The following is a 23,638-nucleotide window of genomic DNA, read 5'->3' as shown; positions in this document are numbered from 1 at the left end:
GGTTCACGTCTGCCCCTGTCCTGATCAATCCGGAGCAAACGCACCAGTTCATTGTTGAGGTGGACGCCTCTGATGTGGGAGTAGGAGCGGTGCTGTCCCAGCGCTCCACTGAAGACCACTGAGTCCACTCCTGTGCCTTTTTCTCCTGTAAACTTGACCCTGCGGAGAGAAATTACGACATTGGGCATAGGGAATTGTTGGCCGTGAAGTTAGCCCTTGAAGAGTGGAGACATTGGCTGGAGGGTGCCAAACAACCGTTTATTGTCTGGACGGATCACAAGAATCTGGAGTACATTAAAACAGCTAAGCGGCTCAACTCCCGCCAGGCTTGTTCTTCTCCAGGTTCAACGTCACTCTGTCTTATCGCCCTGGGTCCAAGAACACAAAACCTGATGCTCTGTCTCGCATGTTCAGCCCCAGGCCAGAGAGCCACAGTCCTGAGCCCATCCTATCTTCCAACTACATATGGGCTCTTGTTTTGGGAGGTGGAAGCGGTGGTTCGTAACGTTCAACGTCAGCACCCCGACCCTGGGAATGGACCTCCAAACTGTCTATTTGTGCCCGGACCTGTTCCCGTGTGCTACAGTGGGGGCACTGGTTTCCTTTTTGAAACAATGTTTTTGGTGGCCTTCCATGAGGAAAGTTGGCCGTTCGTTTGTTGCAGCCTACGCAGTCTGTGCCCAGAATAAAACATCTCACTAGCCCCCATCCCGCACTGCCCTTGGTCTCACATCTCGTTGGACTTTGTCACCGGTTTTCCACCGTTGGACGGCAACACGGCCACTCTGAGCATCGTGGACCGTTTTTCTAAGTCTGCCCACTTCATTGCCCTTCCCAAGATCCCTACTGCCAAGCTACTGGTTCAGCATGTGGTCCGCCTTCATGGCTTCCCTGCTGACGTGGTCTCGGATCGGGGGCCCCAGTTCACCTCTGAGTTCTGGAGAGCCTTCTGCACCCAACGGGCAATTCCCATTTAGGATATTGGATAAGACGTTGGCTTTCCACATGGGAGACACAGGTTTGAATCCTGGGCGTTACACTGGCATGTCTTTATTTTGTTATGTCTTGGGTATCATTGTGACATCTTAATTTTCAGACAGTCGCAGGTCACAGTGTATGTAATGAGCAATTAGTAATTAGTAATATTAATTAGTAATGTATGTGTAGATTTAACATCCTAGGTTTCAGACGGTCACAGGTCATGGCGTTCGCCGTGGACGAGATCAACGGAGACCCCGCCCTCCTGCCCAACGTGACGCTGGGGTACCGCCTCCACGACACCTGCTGCAACGTGCTGGGCGTGGGCTTCAAAGCCGCCGTCTCATTGGTCAGCGGCAGGGAGGAGCGCGTCCGATTGGACGAAAACTGTGCCGGCTCCCCTCCGGTGCTGGGAGTTGTGGGCCCGGAGTCGTCGACGCAGTCCATCGCCATGTCAAGTATGCTAGGTCTGTACCAAGTACCTCTGGTAAGTAATCTGTACTTATATATGAATACTTTTGATGGTCAGTTAATGTAATTAATGAATATATTACATAATATTTTGTACATTTGTCAGGTCAGTTATTTTGCCACCTGTTCGTGTCTGAGTGACCGTCAGCAGTTCCCTTCCTTCTTCAGAACCATCCCAAGTGACGCCTTCCAGGTACTAATGAACACAAACTTGTCCATGTTGTAGTACTGTGTTAACTTACAGGTACTAATGAACAGATTGCACACTAACTAGTCCATGTTGCAGTATTGTAGGCCTGCCCCCTGAAAGGTGTTAATTCTAATAGTCAGTGAAAGACCCCCTTTCTTTTTTATCTGTGGTAAAAAAAAAAAAGACCCCCTGTCTTTTTTTTATCTGTGGTAAAAATATGCCCTTTCTATTTATCTGTGGTAAAAAGATGCCCTTTCTTGTTTATCTGTGGTAAAAAATACCCCCTTTATTTTTTATCTGTTGTAAAAAAGACCCCTTTCTCTTTTATCTGTGGTAAAAAGACGCCCTTTCTTTTTTATCTGTGGTAAAAAGAAAAGACATAAGCATGTGCTGGTGCCTGGTAGTAGATGATCCGCACACTTGACAAACAGCTCCCTCTAGTGGGTGTAACGGGTATTGCATTATGGCTTCTCAGCCAGACCTTTATCTTCCTTATCCATTGTGATATGTAGGAGGTGAACTGATCTGACTATGTGAATGATCTTTCCTAAACTCTTATCATTCTGAATAAGGGTCACATATGATAGGTCCGTGTTTTGAGAAAGATATATATATTTTTTTACTCTTACTATTAATTAGTGCTTTTTTACTACCAGTTGATGCTTCATATCCATATGAGTAAAATTGCTGGACTGATGTGTATATTTTTTTGGAACACAGTATGTCATTTATTCATGTAATAAATTAATTGAATTTATTACAATAAAGACATCAATCAATTAATGCACGCGATATGACGCAATCTAAGATGACCCTATGGCATTTTCAATGTAAAACATTACTCTGTGAACCAGGAGGGATAGCGGCCTCTAGTGGCAGTGATGTCACACTTCGGCGCTCTATCTCTACCATTATTTAACCATCAGGTCATTCTTTAACCATCAGGTCATTCTTTAACCATCAGGTCAGAGCCATGCAGCACATCATGAAGAGGTTTGGATGGACCTGGGTCGGACTGGTGGTCAGTGATGATGCTTATGGACGCAGCGCTGCCAGATCCTTAAAGGTACGGCAACACATTATTTTACACGATGGATATTAAAATAATGTGGAGTAAAAAGGGGGGGGGGGTACTTAGGCATAATATCTGTCTACTCACTCTGTGTCGCAGGGGAGGGCTGTGGACAGTTCAGAAACCTGCCTACCAGTGACATCATCTGGGGAACCCAAGCTAATAGAAACTACAGCCTTTCTCTTTGTGGAAAGTTAGCATGCTATAATTAGAAACCATTGACACAGAGAGTAGTCGGCTTTTTTCAGAGGTATAAAATGACATGAATTAGTTCTACTGGATCTCCTCTAATCCCTCCCTAACATTTTAGTCTAGTCTTGATTTTGTTTTTGACAAAATTGTCAGTAGGCTACATTTAGTTTTAGTCATCATAGCTTACATTTTATTTAGTTTTCATCAGTGAAAAAAGGTAGTTGACCAACATTTTTGGTCATAGTTTTAGTCGACAACAACCCTAACCCTGGTTGTTCTACCTTTCCAGTCTGACCTGGAGCGGTCTGGTGTGGCCTGTCTGGCCTACATAGAAGTGCTGCCCGCAGACAGTGACCCAGCAGAGCTGCAGAGGATCGTCTCTGTCATGAAGACTTCTACAGCCAGAGTGGTGGCTGTGTTCGAACTGGGAGCACACATGAGGAAGATGATGGCTGAGGTATGCTCATTAACTCATTCACTGCCAGACTTATTTGCCCACTGCCAGCGATTTTCAACTGGTCACAGAAAATGTATATCCATTATGATCGATCGTCTGACCGTTTGTAAACACAAACGGTGTCAGTGTGCGTCGTCCAGAGAAAAAGCAATCCAACCGCGACGCCCCTTGCCTTGAAACAGCATGTTGAATACACCATCTCTCGCCAAAAATGCACGCTTTTATATACCTTTTCAACTGGTCACAGAAAATGTATATCCATTATTCTAGCTCGTCCGACCGTTTGTAAACACAAACGGTATCAGTGTGGGTCGCCCAGAGAAAAAACAATCCAACCGCGACCGCCCCTTGCCTTGTAACAGCATGTTGAAAATAGCATGAAATGAAGGGCAAAAAAAGTCAACTCAAGATACAGCTGTTTTCAGGAAAACACTAAACAGGAAGTTGATGGAGGCGTAAATCTTCGGATGACGTGATCTCCGGATCCGTGTGAGTAGAGAATGAAAATGGTCACTCGGTGATAGAGAGCAGCTCTAACGTGAACCCCAAAGGAAATGTAAAAGGGGGACAGGTGAAAGGCCAGTCCTTCTATATGATTTTCACTGACCTAGTGTGAAACTTAAAGCTCCCTAAAAACTTCCAACTTTAAGTGAGGCTATATTTCAAGACTCACAAACCTGTCCTGGTAACCTTTCATCATAAATAGCAGGGAAAACATAAATCTCTCAGATTTTTCTAGTCTTGTTTAGAGGAAAAAGTACAGAGTCAAAAAGTCTAGAACTAGTGTATTGTGTTGAACTCAACAGGTAATAAGGCAGAACCTGACAGGAATACAGTGGATAGCCAGTGTCACCTGGGCCACGTTTCCCGGCTTCCATACCCGTGAGTTCATGCCGTACCTGACAGGCACCCTGGGGATCGCCATCCGTAGCGCAGAGATCCCGGGACTCAAGGACTTCTTTTTGAAACTCCAACCTGATGCTGAAGACCCTGACAACAGCCATGAAAATAACATAGTGATTATGTTTGTTTTCATTTACTGTTTAAGAGATGCTTTACAAAATGAAGAAAGAAAAAAGAAAACCAGTCAAAAGGCTAAAAACTAAGCATAGAAAACATTGGGGATTAGAATTAGGTGGGGAATGTGAGTCTGAAGAGGTGGGTTTTGAGGGAGGTTTTGAACCGGGCAAGGGTGGGGGGGCGGCTTTGACGTGAGCTGGGAGTGAGTTCCAAATGGAGGGGGCTGCAACTGAGAAGGCCCCGCTGTCACCCCATGTTAATTTGTTTCTTATGCTGCGTTCGCACTGGCAGATACAACAGATACAAAGAAACAAAGCTACACAGCATATTTGTAGCTTTGTATCTTTGTAGCTGAAGTTGAAACCAGCTCAACTTATTTGTAGGTTTGTAGCTGTTGTAGATTTTGTAGCAGCTACAAATGTCGGATGTATCTTTGTAGCTTCGTGTCGCTGTCTTCCATTGAAAAAGAATGGTAGTCTGTATCTTTGTAGCCTCGATCTCCAGGCTTTTATTGTTTAGTTTTCCTAAAAAATAAAAGCCTGGCCCAACCATAGCCCGTACTGTGTATGAGGAAGTGTTTCACTTCCCAACCAACCAGAGTGCAGTGGGCGTCGCTCGTAATGTTGTGTTAACGGGGCGGGGGTTGACGGACAGATCGGTGAACCAATGGGATCAGCCGCAGTCTCTCGCCGGCTCTTTACACCCGCCCCTTTATACACGAAATCAGGAGGGTTGCAGCAGGCTAGTATCTTTGTAGCTGCCAGTGTGAGCGCAGCATTAGCCTTGAGGACATCCAGGAGGTTGGCATCACCCGACCTGAGGGAACGGGAGGGGGCGTGGCATTAGAGGAGGTCAGAGAGGTAGGGGGGAGCCAGGTTGCTGAGGGTCTTGCAGGTGGTGATCAGTATCTTGAAATGTATTGTGTGTGTTTGACTGGGAGTCAATGAAGGTCATGGAGGACTGGGGTGATGTGGTCCCAGGATCGGGTTCTGGTGAGCAGGCGGGCAGCAGAGTTTTACACATACTGTTACACATTTCTTGGGAACTTTGGAGCTGACACCGTTTAGTAGGAAAGGAAATGACTGTAACACTGTATTTTATTAATGCTTATAAAGGTGTTGTTTCTCCTTGCAGGTGAGGCAGTTTTGGGAGCACACGTTTGGGTGTAGGTTTGCCCCCGTCCCGTCAGGCTGGTTGGATGGTGGAGGTGGAGGAAGGGTGTGCACCGGACTAGAGGACCTGGGTGCAGCAGAGACGGCCCTGTTGGACGTGTCTGACCTCAGGGCCGAGTACAACGTCTACAAGGCCGTGTACGCCATGGCCCACGCCCTGCACGACATGCTGCAGTGTGCCCCGGGTAGAGGGCCCTTCCCTGGGCACAGCTGTGCCGGCCTGACCACTGTGCAACCATGGCAGGTGGATTATTCATGTAGGCTCCAGGGCCTGTATTGGTCCTATAGTGACACATTGGGGAGGGAAAATGACAAATCTGCAAAAAACGACGCTTTGGGGTGCATAACTGAGGCTCTGATTTTTATTTTTTTTTAATGTTTGAATTTGTTTTCAATTCATGAAAATGTGTGCATTTTTGTGGAAATCTTTAGAAAAAATAATAATACATGATGACAAAATTTAGGAAACAAAAAATAAACTTGCGACCCACGAAAATGGATCTGCGACCCACCAATGGGTCCCGACCCACTGCTTGGGGGAAAAGTGCTCTATATAGTGTATATTGTATACACTATTATTATATATTATTTATTATCATCTCATGTCCATAATGTTTCCAGCTTGTGCATTACCTGGAGAAGGTCAGCTTCACCACGTCAGCTGGTGATCATGTATCATTTGATGAGAACGGCGATCCTCTACCAATCTATGATGTCATGAACTGGGCGTGGCTTCCTGACGGAAGCGTCAAGCTCCGGAATGTGGGTGCGGTCAGGATGTCCGCCTCCGGCGACGAAGAACTCATCCTGGACGAAGATATGATCTTCTGGAACTTTGAATCCACCAAGGTCTCTTTATGCTAAAATAAATGCTTTGGAGCTGATGATGAGAGTGTGATTTAGTTTGGACCAGGGGTTTTCTACGACGAAGGACCCCTTAGCTGATAGAGAGATGAAGCAGGGACCCCCACTACATATCCTATATTTAAATCGGCCAATAGGAGGGCGTGCAGACCTCTGACGTCATTCTGACTCAGCCATAAACAAATCACGGCCATTTCACTATGGCAACATAACCATTAACAAATCACGTGTCAGCTCTGTATATGGGCACAAAAGGGGGCATGCCCATATATGAGCATAATACAGATGGCATCAGGAATCTCCATATATGGGCATACAACGGACAAGGATATACAGATAGAGATCTCCTTATATGGGCATATCAGCATGCCCATATGGGCATATACTGATAGCCTGGTGGCCAGACTAAGGCCTAGGCTACACGTACATGGATCTTTTTCTAAACGCAAATTTTTGTGTGCGTTTGGGCCTTTCAGCCACACGCAAACAGTGTTTTTGGCCGCTAAAACGGATATTTTTGTAAACGGATAAATAAGTGAAGGTTTTCCAAAACATGCGTTTCAGTGTATCTGTGTGGACATGTAATCCGGAGATTTTGAGAAACGATGACGTCATCTCGCATTCGCACATGGTCATTATAATAATAAATAATATAATAATACATAAACACCAGACCGCTCATGGTCATTATAATAATAAATGAAGAGATAGAGAGCAACACTTACAGTCTATGAAACAAGGCACGCTCATTTATGGCAAAATAATGTCATAATTAATAATAAGACAGTGGTGGGAAAAGTAGCTCATTCACTGTGTGACGAAAACCCTCTTTCTCTGTGCCGAGTCGGCACAGAGAAAGAGTGCCGAGTAGCGCACACGGCACGCACACGGGTTGAATGTGGGGTCTGTCGTCCTAAAACACAATCGCCCCGGGTCAAAATCCAGCGACCATGGAGCGGCCGCGGGTGGCCCGCTCAAAAGGTGCGTGGGGCGGGGAGTTTTGGGACGATGGAATGAATTGATGAAGTAAAACTCATCTGTTTGCGTAGCCCCTACGGAACCTCTCCCTCCGCTGTATAGCTCATCTCGGAGCTATACAGCGGAGGGAGAGGTTCCGTCGGAGCTACTGTTTGCGTAAACCTGAAACATGACTGTCATACCATGACAGTCATGGTGCTTAGAGTCCCTGCTTTATGGTGGTGTTCGATTTTTTTTTTACATTGCCAACTCTCACATGTACATAAACGTTCAGATTTCAAATATAAAGTGCTTACCCCTGAGCCACGGACGTTACAAGGCGATCCAGACCAAGGCGATCCGGACCGCGATAAGTACCCGTATCTCCCGTATTGTGCAATAAAAAGCATTTTAATCCGATCGCCGGCCATTTTCTCAAAATTTTCTCCGACGCTTTCAACCATGCGACACTAATGGTTGGGGGGTGTATTGCACTCCGATACATTACCAAAAAAAGGAAAAAAAGAAAAGAGAATGTCCGGCGATGGGATTAAAATGCTTTTTATTGTACAATACGGGAGATACGGGTACTTATCGCGGTCCGGATCACCTTGTAACATCCGTGGCTCAGGGGTAAGCACTTTATATTTGAAATCTGAACGTTTATGTACATGTGAGAGTTGGCAATGTAAAAAAAATTGAACACCACTATAAACCAAGGACTCAGCGTCATGTGAACCATGGCAACTGTTTGCGCTGCAGCTGCGCCCTAATAATGTTGTTTTCGTTTATGTTCACGTATGCTCAGTGGTGATGCTATTAAAATAATGCAGCTATTGCAGTATTGGGCCTTAACATGTGATTACAAATATGTATAGGCTATATGTATTTGGCCCCTCATATATAAAATAAATGTAGATATAAAATCTGATATAAAATTGAAACTTGCAGCTGATCAATGCGTTTCTGCGTCTACGTGTGGACAGGGATTTATTTAAATCTTTGTCATGTGGCCAGGGATTCTTTTCAAAAACGGAGGACTAAAATATCCGTTTAGTAAAAGATCCATATACGTGTAGCCTAGGCCTAATATCACTGTGTAGATATTAGTCTGTAATCTCTCTGTGGAACCTGCATTTCCAAGGGACGGATTCCAAAAAATGCCTCTGGTGATAAACCCGGCCCATATTTGCATACTGGTTCCTGATTGGTGCCCCACAACTTCGGGGGCAGATTAGATTTCATAGATATCTTCATAGACTTGTTTGACAGCACTGTCATCAGTGTTGTGTAAATGTATTTTCGTGTTACTTTGTTTCTTTGTTTACACATGATCTTTTCTATTCATTTGTTGGATTCATGTCAATGTTTGTTTTCAGACATTTAACCACATAGTAAACTTCACCTTTGCCTCTGTATTTGGTTATACTCTTTTTCTCCCTCTACACCAAACCTCTTTGCCGGTGTAGAGGCAAAGTGAGCTAGCGCTGCGATATGTTGTGAGCTTGCAGATCTACTATTTTCTGCGACTGTTGCCGCAGAACACGGATTCTAGGGTTTAAGTGGTTAATGTAAAGATGCAGATCTATGGTTTTAAACTGAAATTGATTGTTGTTATTTTGCTGTGCAGCTGTTCTCCTGGAACCTGGCTGGTTTAATTAATTTTTTTAATAATTTGATAAAAAATGTAATGATTATTAATTACATGACTATAATTAACGTGCAGGTATCATTGTTATTGTAGCCTCCTGAGTCAGTGTGCAGTGAGAGCTGTTCCCCTGGAACCCGTGTGGCCAGAAGGAAAGGAGAACCTGTCTGCTGCTTCGACTGCATCGCCTGTTCTGACGGACAGATCAGCAACGAGACCGGTTGGTTTACATCTGTGGTTCACAATCGAAAATCTCCTTTTCTATGCTTATACTAATACTATACTTTGATAATAAGTACAAGTTGATTTACAGAAAAACTAGCACAAAGTCGATTAAAATAAGCGGACTTGGCACCACTGACAGAATGGTAGACAGGGGTTTTCTTATTTCATAGTAGGATTATAAGATGTAGCAATGTTGTGCTACCGTCATGCCCCCCTCTGTCTTTGATCTACTTCCTTGTACCTGCAGTCATTGTTTACACTAAAGAGAAGCTACAGTGCAACCCTACCTGGTCTTCTGTCTCCTTATTATTATTGGTGTCATATCCAACCATTATATGGATATACAACAATACTTTACTTGTCTGTCCCTTTAACCTCGGTGTCTTTGTTAGACTCTACAGAGTGCACCAGTTGTGCAGAGGACTTCTGGTCCAGTCCCCAGCATGACCACTGTGTCCCCAAGACCATGGAGTTCCTCTCCTACCATGAGGCCCTGGGTATCTCCCTGACAACCATCTCGTTGCTGGGTACACTTTGCTGCGCCATTGTCCTGGGAATCTTCGTCTATCATCGAGACACACCCATGGTACGCGCCAACAACTCGGAACTCAGCTTCCAACTTCTGCTGTCACTGAAACTGTGTTTCTTGTGCTCACTTCTGTTCATCGGACATCCCAGACTGTGGACTTGTCAGCTGAGGCACGCGGCTATCGGGATCAGCTTTGTGCTGTGCGTCTCGTGTATCCTGGTAAAGACTATGGTGGTGTTGGCTGTGTTCAAGGCCTCCAAGCCTGGGGGTGCAGGCATCATGAAGTGGTTCGGTGCGATGCAGCAAAGAGGAACAGTTCTGGCTCTTACTGCCATCCAGGCAATAATCTGCACAGCCTGGCTTGTGTCTGCCTCACCAACTCCACATAAAAACACACAATACCACAGTGATAAGATAGTCTATGAGTGTGAGGTGGGATCAACAGTTGGTTTTGCCGTGTTACTAGGTTATATCGGCTTATTGGCGCTCCTTAGTTTCATCCTAGCGTTCATGGCAAGGAATCTTCCAGACAACTTCAACGAAGCCAAGTTGATCACTTTCAGCATGTTGATCTTCTGTGCCGTGTGGATAGCCTTCGTCCCGGCGTATATCAGCTCTCCGGGCAAATATGCCGATGTAGTGGAGGTGTTTGCTATTTTAGCGTCTAGTTTTGGCCTCTTGGTGGCGCTGTTTGCACCCAAGTGTTATATAATGCTTTTGAAACCTGAGAGAAACACTAAGAAGTCCATCATGGGTCGCGTCGCCACCAAGACGTAGGAGCAGAAATGCAATGATAATACATGTTCTATTTTATAACAATAATATATATGGATATATTTGATTGTTGATAACATCGTTAGTTAGTTTTGATTGCTTGAATACTTTATTAGTCAGAAATGTCAACAGCATGGGGGTACAGTAAAACATTTAGGTTAAACGGATGATACACAAAAAAAAGGTCCTGGTGACTTGTTTCCATTGTGGTCCTATATATTCAATTCATCAACATAGCATGCCATGTAATATTAACACATCAATACATGTCATCACAATTACAAACAACTATATGTACAAAGGAGAAAAAAGTAAAAACCGCAGCACCGAATGACACCTCCTATCGTCTCCTGATTCTTTTGAAAGAAACCAGTTATTCACATCCTTTAACTGATGATGTCAGGGCATTCCACACTGTGTGTGAGAGAGAGAGAGAGAGAGAGAGAGAGAGAGAGAGAGAGCTTTTTATGTACCTCAGATAATCATGTTTAAATGTATTCATTAATTTATTCTGAACATAATAAATGTGTTATTTCAGTTTGAAACAGAAGTATTGTGGTGTTATTTTGCCTTTTTTATAGGTAAATGCGCAGTAAATTATTTTCCTTTTGTTAAAATATTCGTTAAATAGCTCTACATTGTGATGGTAATCATTGCTATAGTGTTGGGGTGACAGGGGCTTTCTCTATGGATGCCCCCTCCCTCCGTCTTTTGAGTAATGATCAGGGCCGCATTAAGGCCCCTCAGGGCCGTGGAACTACACCAAATCAAAGGCCCCCCCTCAACATTAATCGGACAATATTGGGTGCGTTCACGCGCACGTGCGTTTGGTGCACGTGCCACCGCCAGCACGATCGGTTCTGACACAGGCACTGGGCAGAGCCTTTCCAACTTCAGTCTATGCTATGACTACAGTGTCTATCATTACAAATTACATTTATTATTAAGGAGGTTACTTTATGGTCATTACAGTCGTAGCCTACTAGACATATGGTGATGAGATGGGTAACAAATGTTTCATATTTATTTTCTTATTCTTCATAAGAAATTTAACAATTCAAGTTTAGAATTGAGAAAACAATACTCAGCAGAGATGGTAAAAGTACTACTCACTTTCTTCACTTAAAGTAGAAGTAGCCTCAGATACATTTACTTATGTAAAAAGCGACTTTAGTAAAAGTACTCATTCAACTAATTACTCAAGTAAAAGTACAAAAGTACAGGCTCTGAAATGTACTTGAAAAGTTAAAGTAAAAAGACCTCTTGAAGTCTACCGCAGTGGTTCTCAACCTTTTTACCACCTCAGAAAATAATATTATGGCTCACCATTATGACCGACTGAAGCTAAGCTAAACCTACTTCAAACAAACACACACACGCACACACACACATCTTCATTGTCAGCTTAACTCACCATGCTGCGCCGAGGTTCAAAGAGTTTAATGCACGGCACTTCCAAAGTTTGTACAATGTTTAAGTCACAGGAGCTGGTTTTCATATCGTAAATATGAACGTTGGCCCAAATCTTGCGTTTAATCCACATGGTTCTTGTTTATTTGTGTAGCTGTCACAGACCATGATAGCAGTCATAGTGGTTAACAGAAACAAACTTATCCTAAAAGCGGAGGATTTCAAAATAAGAGCCGCTTGTAAAGATTAGTCGACAGTAGTTTTATTTTTTTGTCTACTTACAGGAAGTAGAAGTGACACATCAGTACCAGCGACGGTATGCAAGAGGTTTGCATCTGTTCTGCCGCGCAACATTAAAAATAAAGCAACATATGTTTCTAAATATATATAATTCACACAGCAGGGCCCGAATATATACATTTTTATAAATAATAAGAAGAAGAATATATATATAATATTATAATAAAATAATATAAAATTTAAAAAAAATTACAATAATATATATTTTTTTAAATACATAATTCACACAGGGCCCCTGGAGGCTCAGGCCGTGGAACACAAGTTCCACTAAGTTCCGCGGTTAATGCGGCCCGGGTAATGATATATAATGTGCAATATAGTAATATCAAATCTTGTTCATACTAGTGCAGTGCCTGTACCTGTGTGCCAGTACGGAGCAGGACGGTTCTGGAGGCATTTTGCGAGGCAATATTTTATTGCTTTGTGCTTGATGGTAAGTGTAGAAAATTTAGAAAACTTATCTTATCTTTCATTAATATTTCATTTTTGCACGCACATGCAAAATAATCATCTTACCAAAACACAGTGGCCTAGCCCTAAATGTTTACTAATGGGCTCCTAATGTGTCATAGGGTCTATTCCAATGTACTGCACATTTTAAAACGATAGTATGTCTGCATTAACTACTGAGCCACTTAACGACCAACAAATTAAATCCTAATTATTTTTGGATAATAATAATTGAGTCTCATCAGTACAGACAGTGCTTCAACCTCAAAAGGGCCACTTAGCTGCAAAAGTGAGTGGGTGCGTATTATACATCATATGGCTAATATAGAGATTGCTGGCTTTTCAAATGACAGTGTTACTTGAGGACAGAAGGAGATCAAGTTCTACCAGCTAAACCTTTTGGTTTGGTAAGGTACCCGTAGCTAGTGGATTCCATTAAGGTGTTCAGGTATTCTCTGTTGATGAGAAAGTCCAAGGAATGCAATGGGAAAAGACACACCCTACAAGCTACACTTGATTTGTTTTGTTTAGACAAAATAATTACATGTTAAATGCTTCTCACAGAAACGTCAAGATAAAATAACAATGGAACACTGGAACAAGGAAACTTGAGAGACAAAAAAGGTATGTACGTAATGAGTGATTAATGAAGGGCATGCCAGGATTTTAATTGAATGCAGTGTCACAATAGTTTAATGTGAAGGAACCTAACTTTGATCAGACGTGAGTTAACTTTTAAGTTGGAGGAGGTCCTAGGCTGTGGATGGAGGGTTTCCATGGATTATGATTGTGGTATACCAAAAGGGAAAAAAGAACAACAACACTCAAACAACAGTAGTGTTTTGGCTGGAATGCACAATAAATAACTTAACCAAAATGTGGTGAGAGACATGTACTGACTACATATGATGCTGATTTGGCTCTGGAAAAAAATTGGCAACTGGCAAAAGTGTTGTTGACTTTACTGTGGTGACACAGAGAGAGAGCTAGCGCTTATTTGCGTCCTGGTTCAGCTTCTCTCTGTATGGAATCTCACTGCTGAGCATCTCCCGATCCATTGCTTTATTATTTTTTTCCTTTACTGATATGTCCATTCTATTGTTTCAGTTCAGTCACGTTGTCAGTGTTGTACTGTGTACCGTGGTGTGTTGTGCCTGCCTTGTGTACAGTATTCATACAATAGTCATAATGCATAGCCAGGGAAATGGCAACCGGAAACCTGTGTGTGGTGGGGGTCAACCACCAGCCCCATGAATGACCGCCGCCTTATACAATCACACCATGTCTAGAGATTAGAATGGTGGCATTTACAAACTTAGAAGCACGTTTAAAAGTACATAAACGTGCTGATAGATAATTTATAATCCATAGTGTATTAGATTATGATTACTGTATTGTATCACTTTGGATAATTGCATAAAGTATGATGTATTTGCTCAGAAGGGACAGTTCTGTAACTACTGATATAAGATGTCCTTGCGCCCCTATTCATGTTGATATTATATTGTGGGGTGGGCTTAATGAAAGATAAACTGTCTGTTATATTGATGAACATTTTGTATTACCAGTAGAGAATATTTTGATGCTGTGCCACCTTGTCTCTCCTGTGCAAATAATTGAGTAAACCTGATTATTATTTAAGACTGACTCTGTGTTACTTCTTTTTACGGTAATCCTTTTTGAAAGCGTACTTTCCTGGTTTTTCCTAAGTTATCAGTGGTCCTACGAGTCTAAGAAACAATCGGTCCGGTTCCGGCTCGGGAGAGGATATCGGTCTGCGCAAACCACTGTCCGCCTCCCCGGGGGCCCGGGCTCGACACGTTTTCAGAAACCAGCTTGGGTTAGTACGCATTTTTCTCTTACATTATTTGCACAGCAAGGTGGAACTAGAATTTATTGGTACTTTGGATGTGCCCTGCTGACTCTAGCTGGCTATAGTCTGTCGGGACACATGTTTTATTGCCATGACTGAATTCTAAACTGCATACCTATGGTACCATATTTCACTGTTTATCAGTTCTCTCTCTCTCTCTCTCTCTCTCTCTCTCTCTCTCTCTCTCTCTCTCTCTCTCTCTCTCTCTCTCTCTCTCTCTCTCTCTCTCTCTCTCTCTCTCTCTCTCTCTCTCTCTCTCTCTCTCTCTCTCTCTCTCTCTCTCTGCGGTTTCATTCACGCTGCCCAGGAGCAGCTACTCTAGTGCTATGTTAACATAGGCTAATGACCGGGTAAACTGTTAAAAAATAGTTGACCCCTCGATCAATCTGTCATTTTCAATGGTTGCCTTTGTGCTACGTTCCCATGGATAGGCTATTACTCACAAGAGCCTAGCTATGTGAACGTAGGTTAATGTCTGTCGTGTGAATTACTGTATCTATATTTATTCTATATATCTTGTATAACCCCCATATCATTCTCAGGGGTGTACGGTGTATGGATTGGATGTGATATGTAGTTGACTGTCATTCTCAATGGTAATTTTTGTACTATGTTCTCGTAGGCTATTGACTAGGATCAATCACTAGAGCCTCATTTTGTCTGATAGTCAGACTAAGTCGACTGTGTTCTGCCCGTGGGGCAGTTCTCGAAATATATATTGACTTTGGTTCTGCCCAAGGAGCAGTTCTTGGAAATATATATTGAGACGTCTCGCATCACAGCTCCTCTGCTGTGATTTGAATCTTTTAAGTTCTTATATATATTATATATATTATATATATTTTATATATATATATTATATATATTTTCTCACTCTTATTACTATTCATTTTGTTGGTTGTTATTGTTTTATTCTTAGTTTTTTTTTGTCATTCACATTGTCGCAGTATGCCAACTTAGTATTACTTATTACTTATATATACTTATTATTATTATTATAATTTTAACTTCACATCATGGCCAGTCTAATAGTAACCTTTACTTCATGTCCTACTGTTAGCCCACTTGCACAACCTAGACAGGTTTCCAACACGAATCAGGCTAACATTACACACCCTCCAAACCCCGGACACACCGCTGGGCCGTCTACACCGGGTAAAGGTCAGACTCGCCGCAGAAATTACACTGTCTGTTGGGGGTGTGGTGAAAAAGGGCATACAATCTACGCCTGTAAACGGCCAGACCCCACACTCCCGTTCAAACCCCAGAATACAGGGACACGCCGGGTTATAAACCCCGAGCCACCCAAAAACCCCAAGATGTCCTGGAAAATTGAACGTAATATTCCCATACTAATTATCGGCGACTCGAACCTTGCGAGGATGCCCACGCCCCATCCAACGTGGAACATACAGATACAAGCTTATCCAGGGGCAAAATATCCGCATTTCTCTCAACTTTTAGCAAGGACTCCGGTAGACCCCCACGCCGCTGTTGTTATCTTATCTGTAGGCATCAACCATCGGAATGAAAGTTCCCTGCAGAACGGTTCACAGCTAGATGAAATGTACAGAGCAGCTCAAACCACGTTTCCAAACGCATTGGTATACATCCCCATGGTAAATTTCAGCCACACACTGCCACCACGTCAGAGGAGGATATTAGAGTTGCTTAATACTCTCACATATAGTCACTATCGCCATTTTTACACCCTCCCCGAAGCTGAATTCGAGACCCAGGAAGATCAGATTCACTGGACCCAGCTGACTGCAAGTAAAATATTTACCCATTGGGGACATCAGTTACATCAGAACTCGATGCTTTAGTTTTTTTTTAGTTTTTTTTTGACCCACTTAGATAAGTTGGAATGACTCACCCAGCAACCAGTAACCTCTACACCCACTTACTTCATGAAATTCAAATTAGAGGTTCATATGTGTCAATATAGTATTTATGAATGGCCATCTTGAAATAATCTGATACCTGTTACATTTATATTTTCCCAAGTATTAATCTCTCATTATGTGTCTTGTTCTCATTTTTCTATGCCTCACAGCATCACTGGTACCCCGAAAGATGGCAGCCGAGATCCATTCAGATCCAAATTACTGATGTAAAGACCTTATGAGATCAGAGGTCAGTGGATTTCAGGGGGGATCACAACAGAGGTAAGGTGTGCATTTTAACATCTTACGTCTCCTGTGCTCCTCTGAAACTCCAAAAGAAAGATTTACACATTAATATGAATCCTGGTACAATTTGCTAATTTTTTAAAGAATAATTCATATCCATTTACTTAAAAAGGGAACTTCATTTCATTTTATTTTTATAGTCGGTTTTAACTGTCTTAAAATATTTCGCTAGTAGTCTCTCTCCCAAAAGCAGCCTTTCCTCTCTAGCTTATCTGTTTACATTCCATAGTAGAACTCACTATCAAACTAACGAAGCTACTGTAGGAATGTGGCCGTTCAGATGCTCGAAAAATAACTTTAACCCATTCCTTCCAATTACAATAGTGTGAGTTCCTTATAATAATACGTATATCTATCTATCTATCTATCTATCTATCTATCTACATATATATATACAGTATAATACAGCTTTATTACTGTCAGCCTCCATCTTATTAATACTTACTCAGCAACTACAATTTCACTTTCATTTTTTACATATATTTTGGCATCATTTCTTTTTATCTATCTTTGGTAATCATTCTAGTTTAAACCATCAAAATATTTTGCTTTAATAATAAGTTTTACATTTTTCTAAATATCTTTAATATAATTTAAACTAATTAAAGTAGTCTGCCCCAACGCTCCTGATTTCGTGTATAGAGGGGCGGGTGTATAGAGCCGGCGAGAGATTGCGGCTGATCCCATTGGTTCACCGATCTGTCCGTCAACCCCCGCCCCGTTAACACAACATTACGAGCGACGCCCACTGCACTCTGGTTGGTTGGGAAATGAAACACTTCCTCATACCCAGTACAGGCTATGGTTGGGCCAGGCTTTTATTTTTTAGCAAAACTAAGCAATAAAAGCCTGGAGATCGAGGCTAACTAATAAGTAATACTGAACCCAGTCAGTATGGAATGTTTCTCATTCCAAAATTAGTTTGTCGCTGCGCCCATCCAAAATGGTTCTCTAAAACTTCATTACCCATAATTCCTTACAGGAAGTGTTAGTTCTCGTAATCCTAACTGCCACGTTGCTTAGCAACGTTGCCCCTACAGCCTCCATTGAATTCAATGTATAACCCATCTCAGTTAAATTAACCCTAATAAGATTCAATATGTTCTAATATGATCACAGCGCCACCATCTGGACAGATAGCTTGTATGCATTCAACACACTGCATGTCTTCGCCGCTCAATGGAAGCTGCGTAATTTCACAACCTCTTCTGGAGGGAAGATCGCCCACTATTCTCTTATTTCATCTCTCTTAGATGCAGTCATGCTTCCATCAGCGCTAGCGGTATGTAAATGTACTGCACACACTACATCGAGAGACCCTGTCTCTCTGGGCATTTGCTGATCATGCGGCGAAAGCCGCTGCGAAAGCCACCTTGCGTGAACCCTCTGATGCTTTAACACTGTTGTTGATTCCCTAGATATGCATGTCCTCCTGCGGGCCCAGCAGAACGCACCTGAAAAGGAAAAGCTCAAATGGGTCCGTATGGGGTGTGCCTTTGATCGAGACGGCTACCGCCGTTGCTCTTCCCCCCCTTCTCTCCCTTTTCTTCCCAAGTCGCTGTTTCACCCCATCGCACTTCTGACCCATGGACCTGGTCATGTGTCCGCAGAGGGCATGAGAGGTTTAATTAAGCGTAACTTCTGTGCACCAGGTATCACAACTTTTCTTCAAACCTTTTGAAAATGCTAATCGAACGATTAAAGGTAGAATCTTACAAATCTCTACATCCACAGGCATGCCATGGCCTCAGTGTGTACCTTTAGCTAGGCTGATTATGCATGTGACTCCCAATCTGAACGGGCTGTCACCTTATGAGATTCTTTTTGGGCGGCCTTACGTTGTCCCCTCACTAAAACCGTTCTCATTACCTCAGAAAGACCAAACCTTTCCCGATACAATGAATCGAATCGCTTATGAAATGAAAAGATTTCTGTCCTCAAAACCTGTTGCTCCTACCCTCAGACAACCTGCTGCTGTGTCTGCTGAACCCCCCCACACTATCTCTCCGGGAGACTGGGTCCTCCTTAAACCAACCGTGAGGACGAAGGGAGGCCACCAGCGTTGGGGCTCTCCACTGTGGGAAGGCCCGTTCCAAGTGACTCTCACCGACTCCCACGTCATCAAAGTATTTGGGAGAGGAGGCTCTCCGACACGTGAAACTATCTCCTCCGCCTTTCAAAGACACTACACTCACTTCATAGAATTACATTATCTGGCAAAACATGATCATTAATTCCATTTGATTATTTGACATTCATTAGTTCAGTTTCTGATGGGCTGGTCTTAAGTTAAATCTGTTTAATGTTTTTTTTCTCGTTAGTGGCTAGTTTAGTTTTTTTTATTTTGTTTTGGTAGCTGACGGCATTCTACTTATGGCGACGGGGAAATATTTCTTGACATAAACGGAATCCCACCCTTTTGTTTATTTGATCAACCCATAATTTTTGACTTCATGTGAAATTTCCACCCTATAGTATTTGTTATAAAACCTTCTCCATGTACCACAGCATCACCACGTTCGTCTCAAACCCTGGTTGGTGGTCATAATCTTAGAGCGTTTTGCAACTAATGTAAGTCATGAAAACCCTTTTTACATACACTTGGTCCGCCATCTTTGTCTTCTGGGGTCTCTTTCCCCCTCCTCTTGCTGCTCTTCCCTGTAAAGCTGATCATACACATACTCTCTGGTGTGAAGAAGGCACATTGTATCCCCCTCCTGTTACCCAAGTAGACAGCACAAGTTATTCCGATGACGATATTAATTTATCCACGTTATTTGGATATTCCCCTGCTCACTCTCGCACACACCGGGCTTTAGAGCTTTGTGAAGATAATATTGCATGTGCTCATTCAATATTGCATCACCAAGCCCTATCGCCTGAACAGGATTGTTGGGTGTGTCGTCGCATGAGGCAACGTTTCTCTGTCACGCCCCTGTCCTCCCACTTTATACATCACCTGCATTATGAACAAGCACTAGGTTCTGATTCTAATTGTTCCCTGTCACATGCCATGCTAATGTTACTACAGATAGCTCTTGCTCATTCTAATGATGATTTCTCTCTGTTTCCTCCTCATAACATTTCCTGCATGGACACCGGTAAAACTGTGACTCACTTTGAAACCTTACTAGTTCCTGTTAAGAAAGCTGAGATATGCATTTGTGGGATTGAGGTTATTCTCAGTGTGACATTAACATTATTGTTAGGAATATGACATCTTCAACCTGTCTTATTACTTGGAAAAACGCCACTAGTTACAAATTCCCCTATCCATTTACCAAATTGACATCAACGCCCGGCCTGTTTTGGGTCTGTGGTAAACATGCCTTCGCTAATCTCCCTCTCACAGGATAGTCAGGCTGCTGTTATCCAGCCATAATACAACCTGCAGTGACGATGTATGCTGCAGAGATAGTAGGGGGCACTAAGTGAAAAATCGTTACGCGGCGGATAAAAGCATGAAATTTGATATAGATGTCCCTTGGGTCATCCTAAAACATCCTAGAAGGGGTGCCCAAAAAAATCTGAAACAGGAAGTGAGTTATGGACAAAATCCAAAATGGCCACCTAAACTGTTGACCGTTGACTCAAAAGACACCAAAAGAATCTCCAAAAAGTATAAAATGTGTCACACATATCCCTTGGGTCATCCTAAGACATCCTAGAAGGGGTGCCCAAAAAAGTCTTCAACAGGAAGTGAGTTATTGACTAAATTGAGAATGGCCGCCTACAGTGTTGGCGATTGACTCAAAAAGCCTATAGAATCTCCAAAAAGCATACCATTTGGCACATATGTCCCTTGGGTCATCCTAACACATCCTAGAAGGGGTGCCCAAAATAATCTGACACAGGAAGTGAGTTATTGACTAAATTGAAAATGGCCGCCTACAGTGTTGAAAGATGATGCAAGATACCTAAAGAATCTCATAAAAGCATAAAATGCGGTACAAATGTCCCTTGGGTGATCTGAACGCATCCTACAAGGGGTGCCCAAAAAGGTTTTAAACAGGAAGTGACCGCCTAAAGCAGTTGACACAAAAGAAAACATAAAGGGACGTCATAAAAGTGTATAATTTGGTACGTACATTGAGTGCTTCTTAATAGATCCTAGAAGGGGTTATTTATTTGTTTGTTTGCTTGTTTATTCAACTTTTTAGGAAGGGACCATGTTGAAGAAATTCTAAATGGCTGTTTAAACAGTTGACCATGGCAGTCTGCATATTATGCAGACTTAATACGACAGGTTATGCAGTGCATAACCTGCCGTATTTTGTAGTCTACCTTCCGTTTTCATTTCTACATCACTTATTTATTTTACTTTCTGCATTATTTTTTTATTGTACTCTTTGAATCTTCTTTATTTATCTAACTCTCTGCATATTCTTATTTATTTTACTCTGCATCTTATCTTACTCTGCATATTCTTATTTTACTCTCTGCATCTTATTTATTTTGCACTTTACATCTTCTTGCTTGTTTTACACTATCTTCTCATGTATTTTCTTCTTGATCATTACTGTTTTTTTGTGATTAGTGTTTAGTAACTACATGTATTCATGTGTGCCATTTCGCAATTACCAGCACATTGGCATAATGCTCTGCAAGGTAACCCAGCATCCCGGCATCTACACTTTCTCGAACAGAAGGGCTCAGCTTTGCAGCCACACTTGAGTTCTCTACAAACTTAAGCAGCCTCTGGCAAGAGTGTCCATAAAGGTGTCCACGAATCAGCTACTTTAATCCATCCATATTTGTCAGGAGATGGTAGAGATTGCATAGCTTTCAGGCTTCTGGACCAAATGCCAGATTGGCTGCTCGATTTAAATATTGTAGCAGTGCAGCCCGTGTGGGAGGAGTGTTTTCCATTGAGAGACTATTACAACTTTTTTTGGCACCCCTTAGGATGCATTCAGATCACCGAAGGGACATTTGTACCAAATTTCATGCTTTTATGAGATTATTTTTTATGAGTGTCTTTTGCATCATCTGTCAACACTGTACACGGCCATTTTCAATTTAGTCAATAACTCACTTCCTGTTTCAGATAATTTCAGGCACCCCTTCTAGGATGTCTTAGGATGACCCAAGGGACATGTATGCCAAATTGTATGCTTTTATGAGATTCTTTAGTTGTCTTTTGAGTCAATCGACAACACTGTAGGCGGTCATTTTCAATTTTGTCAATGACTCACTTCCTGTTTAAGATTTTTTTTGGGCACCCCTTCTGGGATGTCTTGGGATGACCCAAGGGACATGTATGCCAAATTGTATGCTTTTATGAGATTCTTTAGTTGTCTTTTGAGTCAATAGATAACACTGTAGGCGGCCATTTTCAATTTTGTCAATAACTCAGTTCCTGCTGAAGATTTTTTGGGGCACCCCTTCTAGGATGTCTTAGGATGACCAAAAGGACATGTGTGCCAAATTGTATGCTTTTATGAGATTCTTTAGTTGTCTTTTGAGTCAATCGACAACACTAGGCGGCCATTTTCAATTTAGTCAATAACTCACTTCCTGTTTCAGATTCCTTTGGGCACCCCTTCTAGGATGTCTTAGGATGACCCAAGGGACATATGTGCCAAATGTTATGCTTTTTGGAGATTCTTTTGGTGTCTTTTGAGTCAACGGTCAACAGTTTAGGTGGCCATTTTGAATTTTGTCCATAACTCACTTCCTGTTTAAGATTTTTTTGGGCACCCCTTCTAGGATGTTTAAGAATGACCCAAGGGACATCTGTATCAAATTTCATGCTTTTATCCACCGCGTAACGATTTGGCCATTTTTGGTGGTTAGTACCCCCTACTAAGACAGAGGAGCGGCCTCACGGGCCTCGAGTAGACTACACCCACCGATTGAAGAGATCTGGGAACAAGTACTTAGGGTTCATTCTGGCCAATCCGTTTACATCTCAATCTGAGACGGTAGGATAGGGCCTTTTCCCCTTTGGTGGAGTGGTAGCTGCTTTCCAGAAAATCAACGAGCTTGCTGTTGAGCTCCTCACGTTGACCAATGAGACTACCGCCTGTCTGGCGGCCCTTAATTCGGAACAATTTCAGATTAGGGAGGCTGTCCTCCATAATAAAATTGTGCTAGATACACTGGAAGCGAAGGCAGGAGGCGTATGTAAAGTAATTGGGACAAGTTGTCGTTTTTATATTCAGAATAATTATGATAATGTCTCTTCTGCCATAGGAAGGATGCAAGATACAGTCCGTGAGCCTCTCCCTGCTGATGACTTCGCCTCGTATCTCCGAAACCTGGGCTGGGGGTGGCTCACCTGGACTGCAGGAGTAATACTTCCCATTTTGATCCCTCTGGTATTGTGTCTCTTAGTCTTACAATGCTGTCTCATCCCCCTGGTCAAACAGTTTGTGCACCGCCTGTTCTCTAGAGAAAGGGACATTCTTTTGACGGAGCCTATCTCTGACCCCGATTGGTTAGAGCTATACCCACTTCGAGATCAACATTCTAACATTCCATAATACAGTCCTTTAGTAAATCGAAATAAGATTTTTTTTTATTGCATATCGAATTTGTGTCTATCTTGTGCTCCCTATGTTCTCTCCCCCTTCCCCCATCTCCTTCACCTCTATATACTTTGTTTACTCGTTAGGAGATAAAGTCTGCATATTTTGACTTTCCCCATTGTTGTCTTTTCTGAATAGAGTCTCAGGGTCGATGACTTGATGATGCTTCAAGGTAAACCTGTAAAGATGCCTTGCTTAGTTGACTGCGAACTTGACACCCTTTGACCCTATCCAAACTGATAACAAGATGAGGGATTGATAGATAATTTATAATCCATAGTGTATTAGATTATGATTACTGTATTGTATCACTTTGGATAATTGCATAAAGTAT

At 42.4% G+C, this 23,638-nt stretch overlaps 1 protein-coding gene across 1 annotated transcript; it reads left to right on the top strand.

Annotated features, from left to right (window-relative positions):
• Window positions 1-1,201: 1,201 nt before the first annotated feature.
• On the top strand, window positions 1,202-23,071 carry LOC308085799 (extracellular calcium-sensing receptor-like; the record flags this gene model as incomplete). Its single annotated transcript, XM_080429109.1, has 12 exons — window positions 1,202-1,465; window positions 1,556-1,642; window positions 2,604-2,705; window positions 3,193-3,360; window positions 4,167-4,376; window positions 5,515-5,796; window positions 6,174-6,401; window positions 9,118-9,241; window positions 9,639-10,548; window positions 16,639-16,695; window positions 18,738-18,900; window positions 22,970-23,071. The coding sequence occupies 12 exons, from the start codon at window positions 1,202-1,204 to the stop codon at window positions 23,069-23,071; spliced, it is 2,697 nt and encodes an 898-aa protein (XP_080285235.1).
• Between the last annotated feature and the right edge of the window lie 567 nt (window positions 23,072-23,638).

This window comes from Gymnoscopelus braueri (genome assembly GCF_963280865.1).
Source record: "Gymnoscopelus braueri genome assembly, chromosome: 5".
Classification (NCBI taxonomy): Eukaryota; Metazoa; Chordata; class Actinopteri; order Myctophiformes; family Myctophidae; genus Gymnoscopelus; species Gymnoscopelus braueri.
This window is presented reverse-complemented; position numbering and strand designations above follow the sequence as displayed.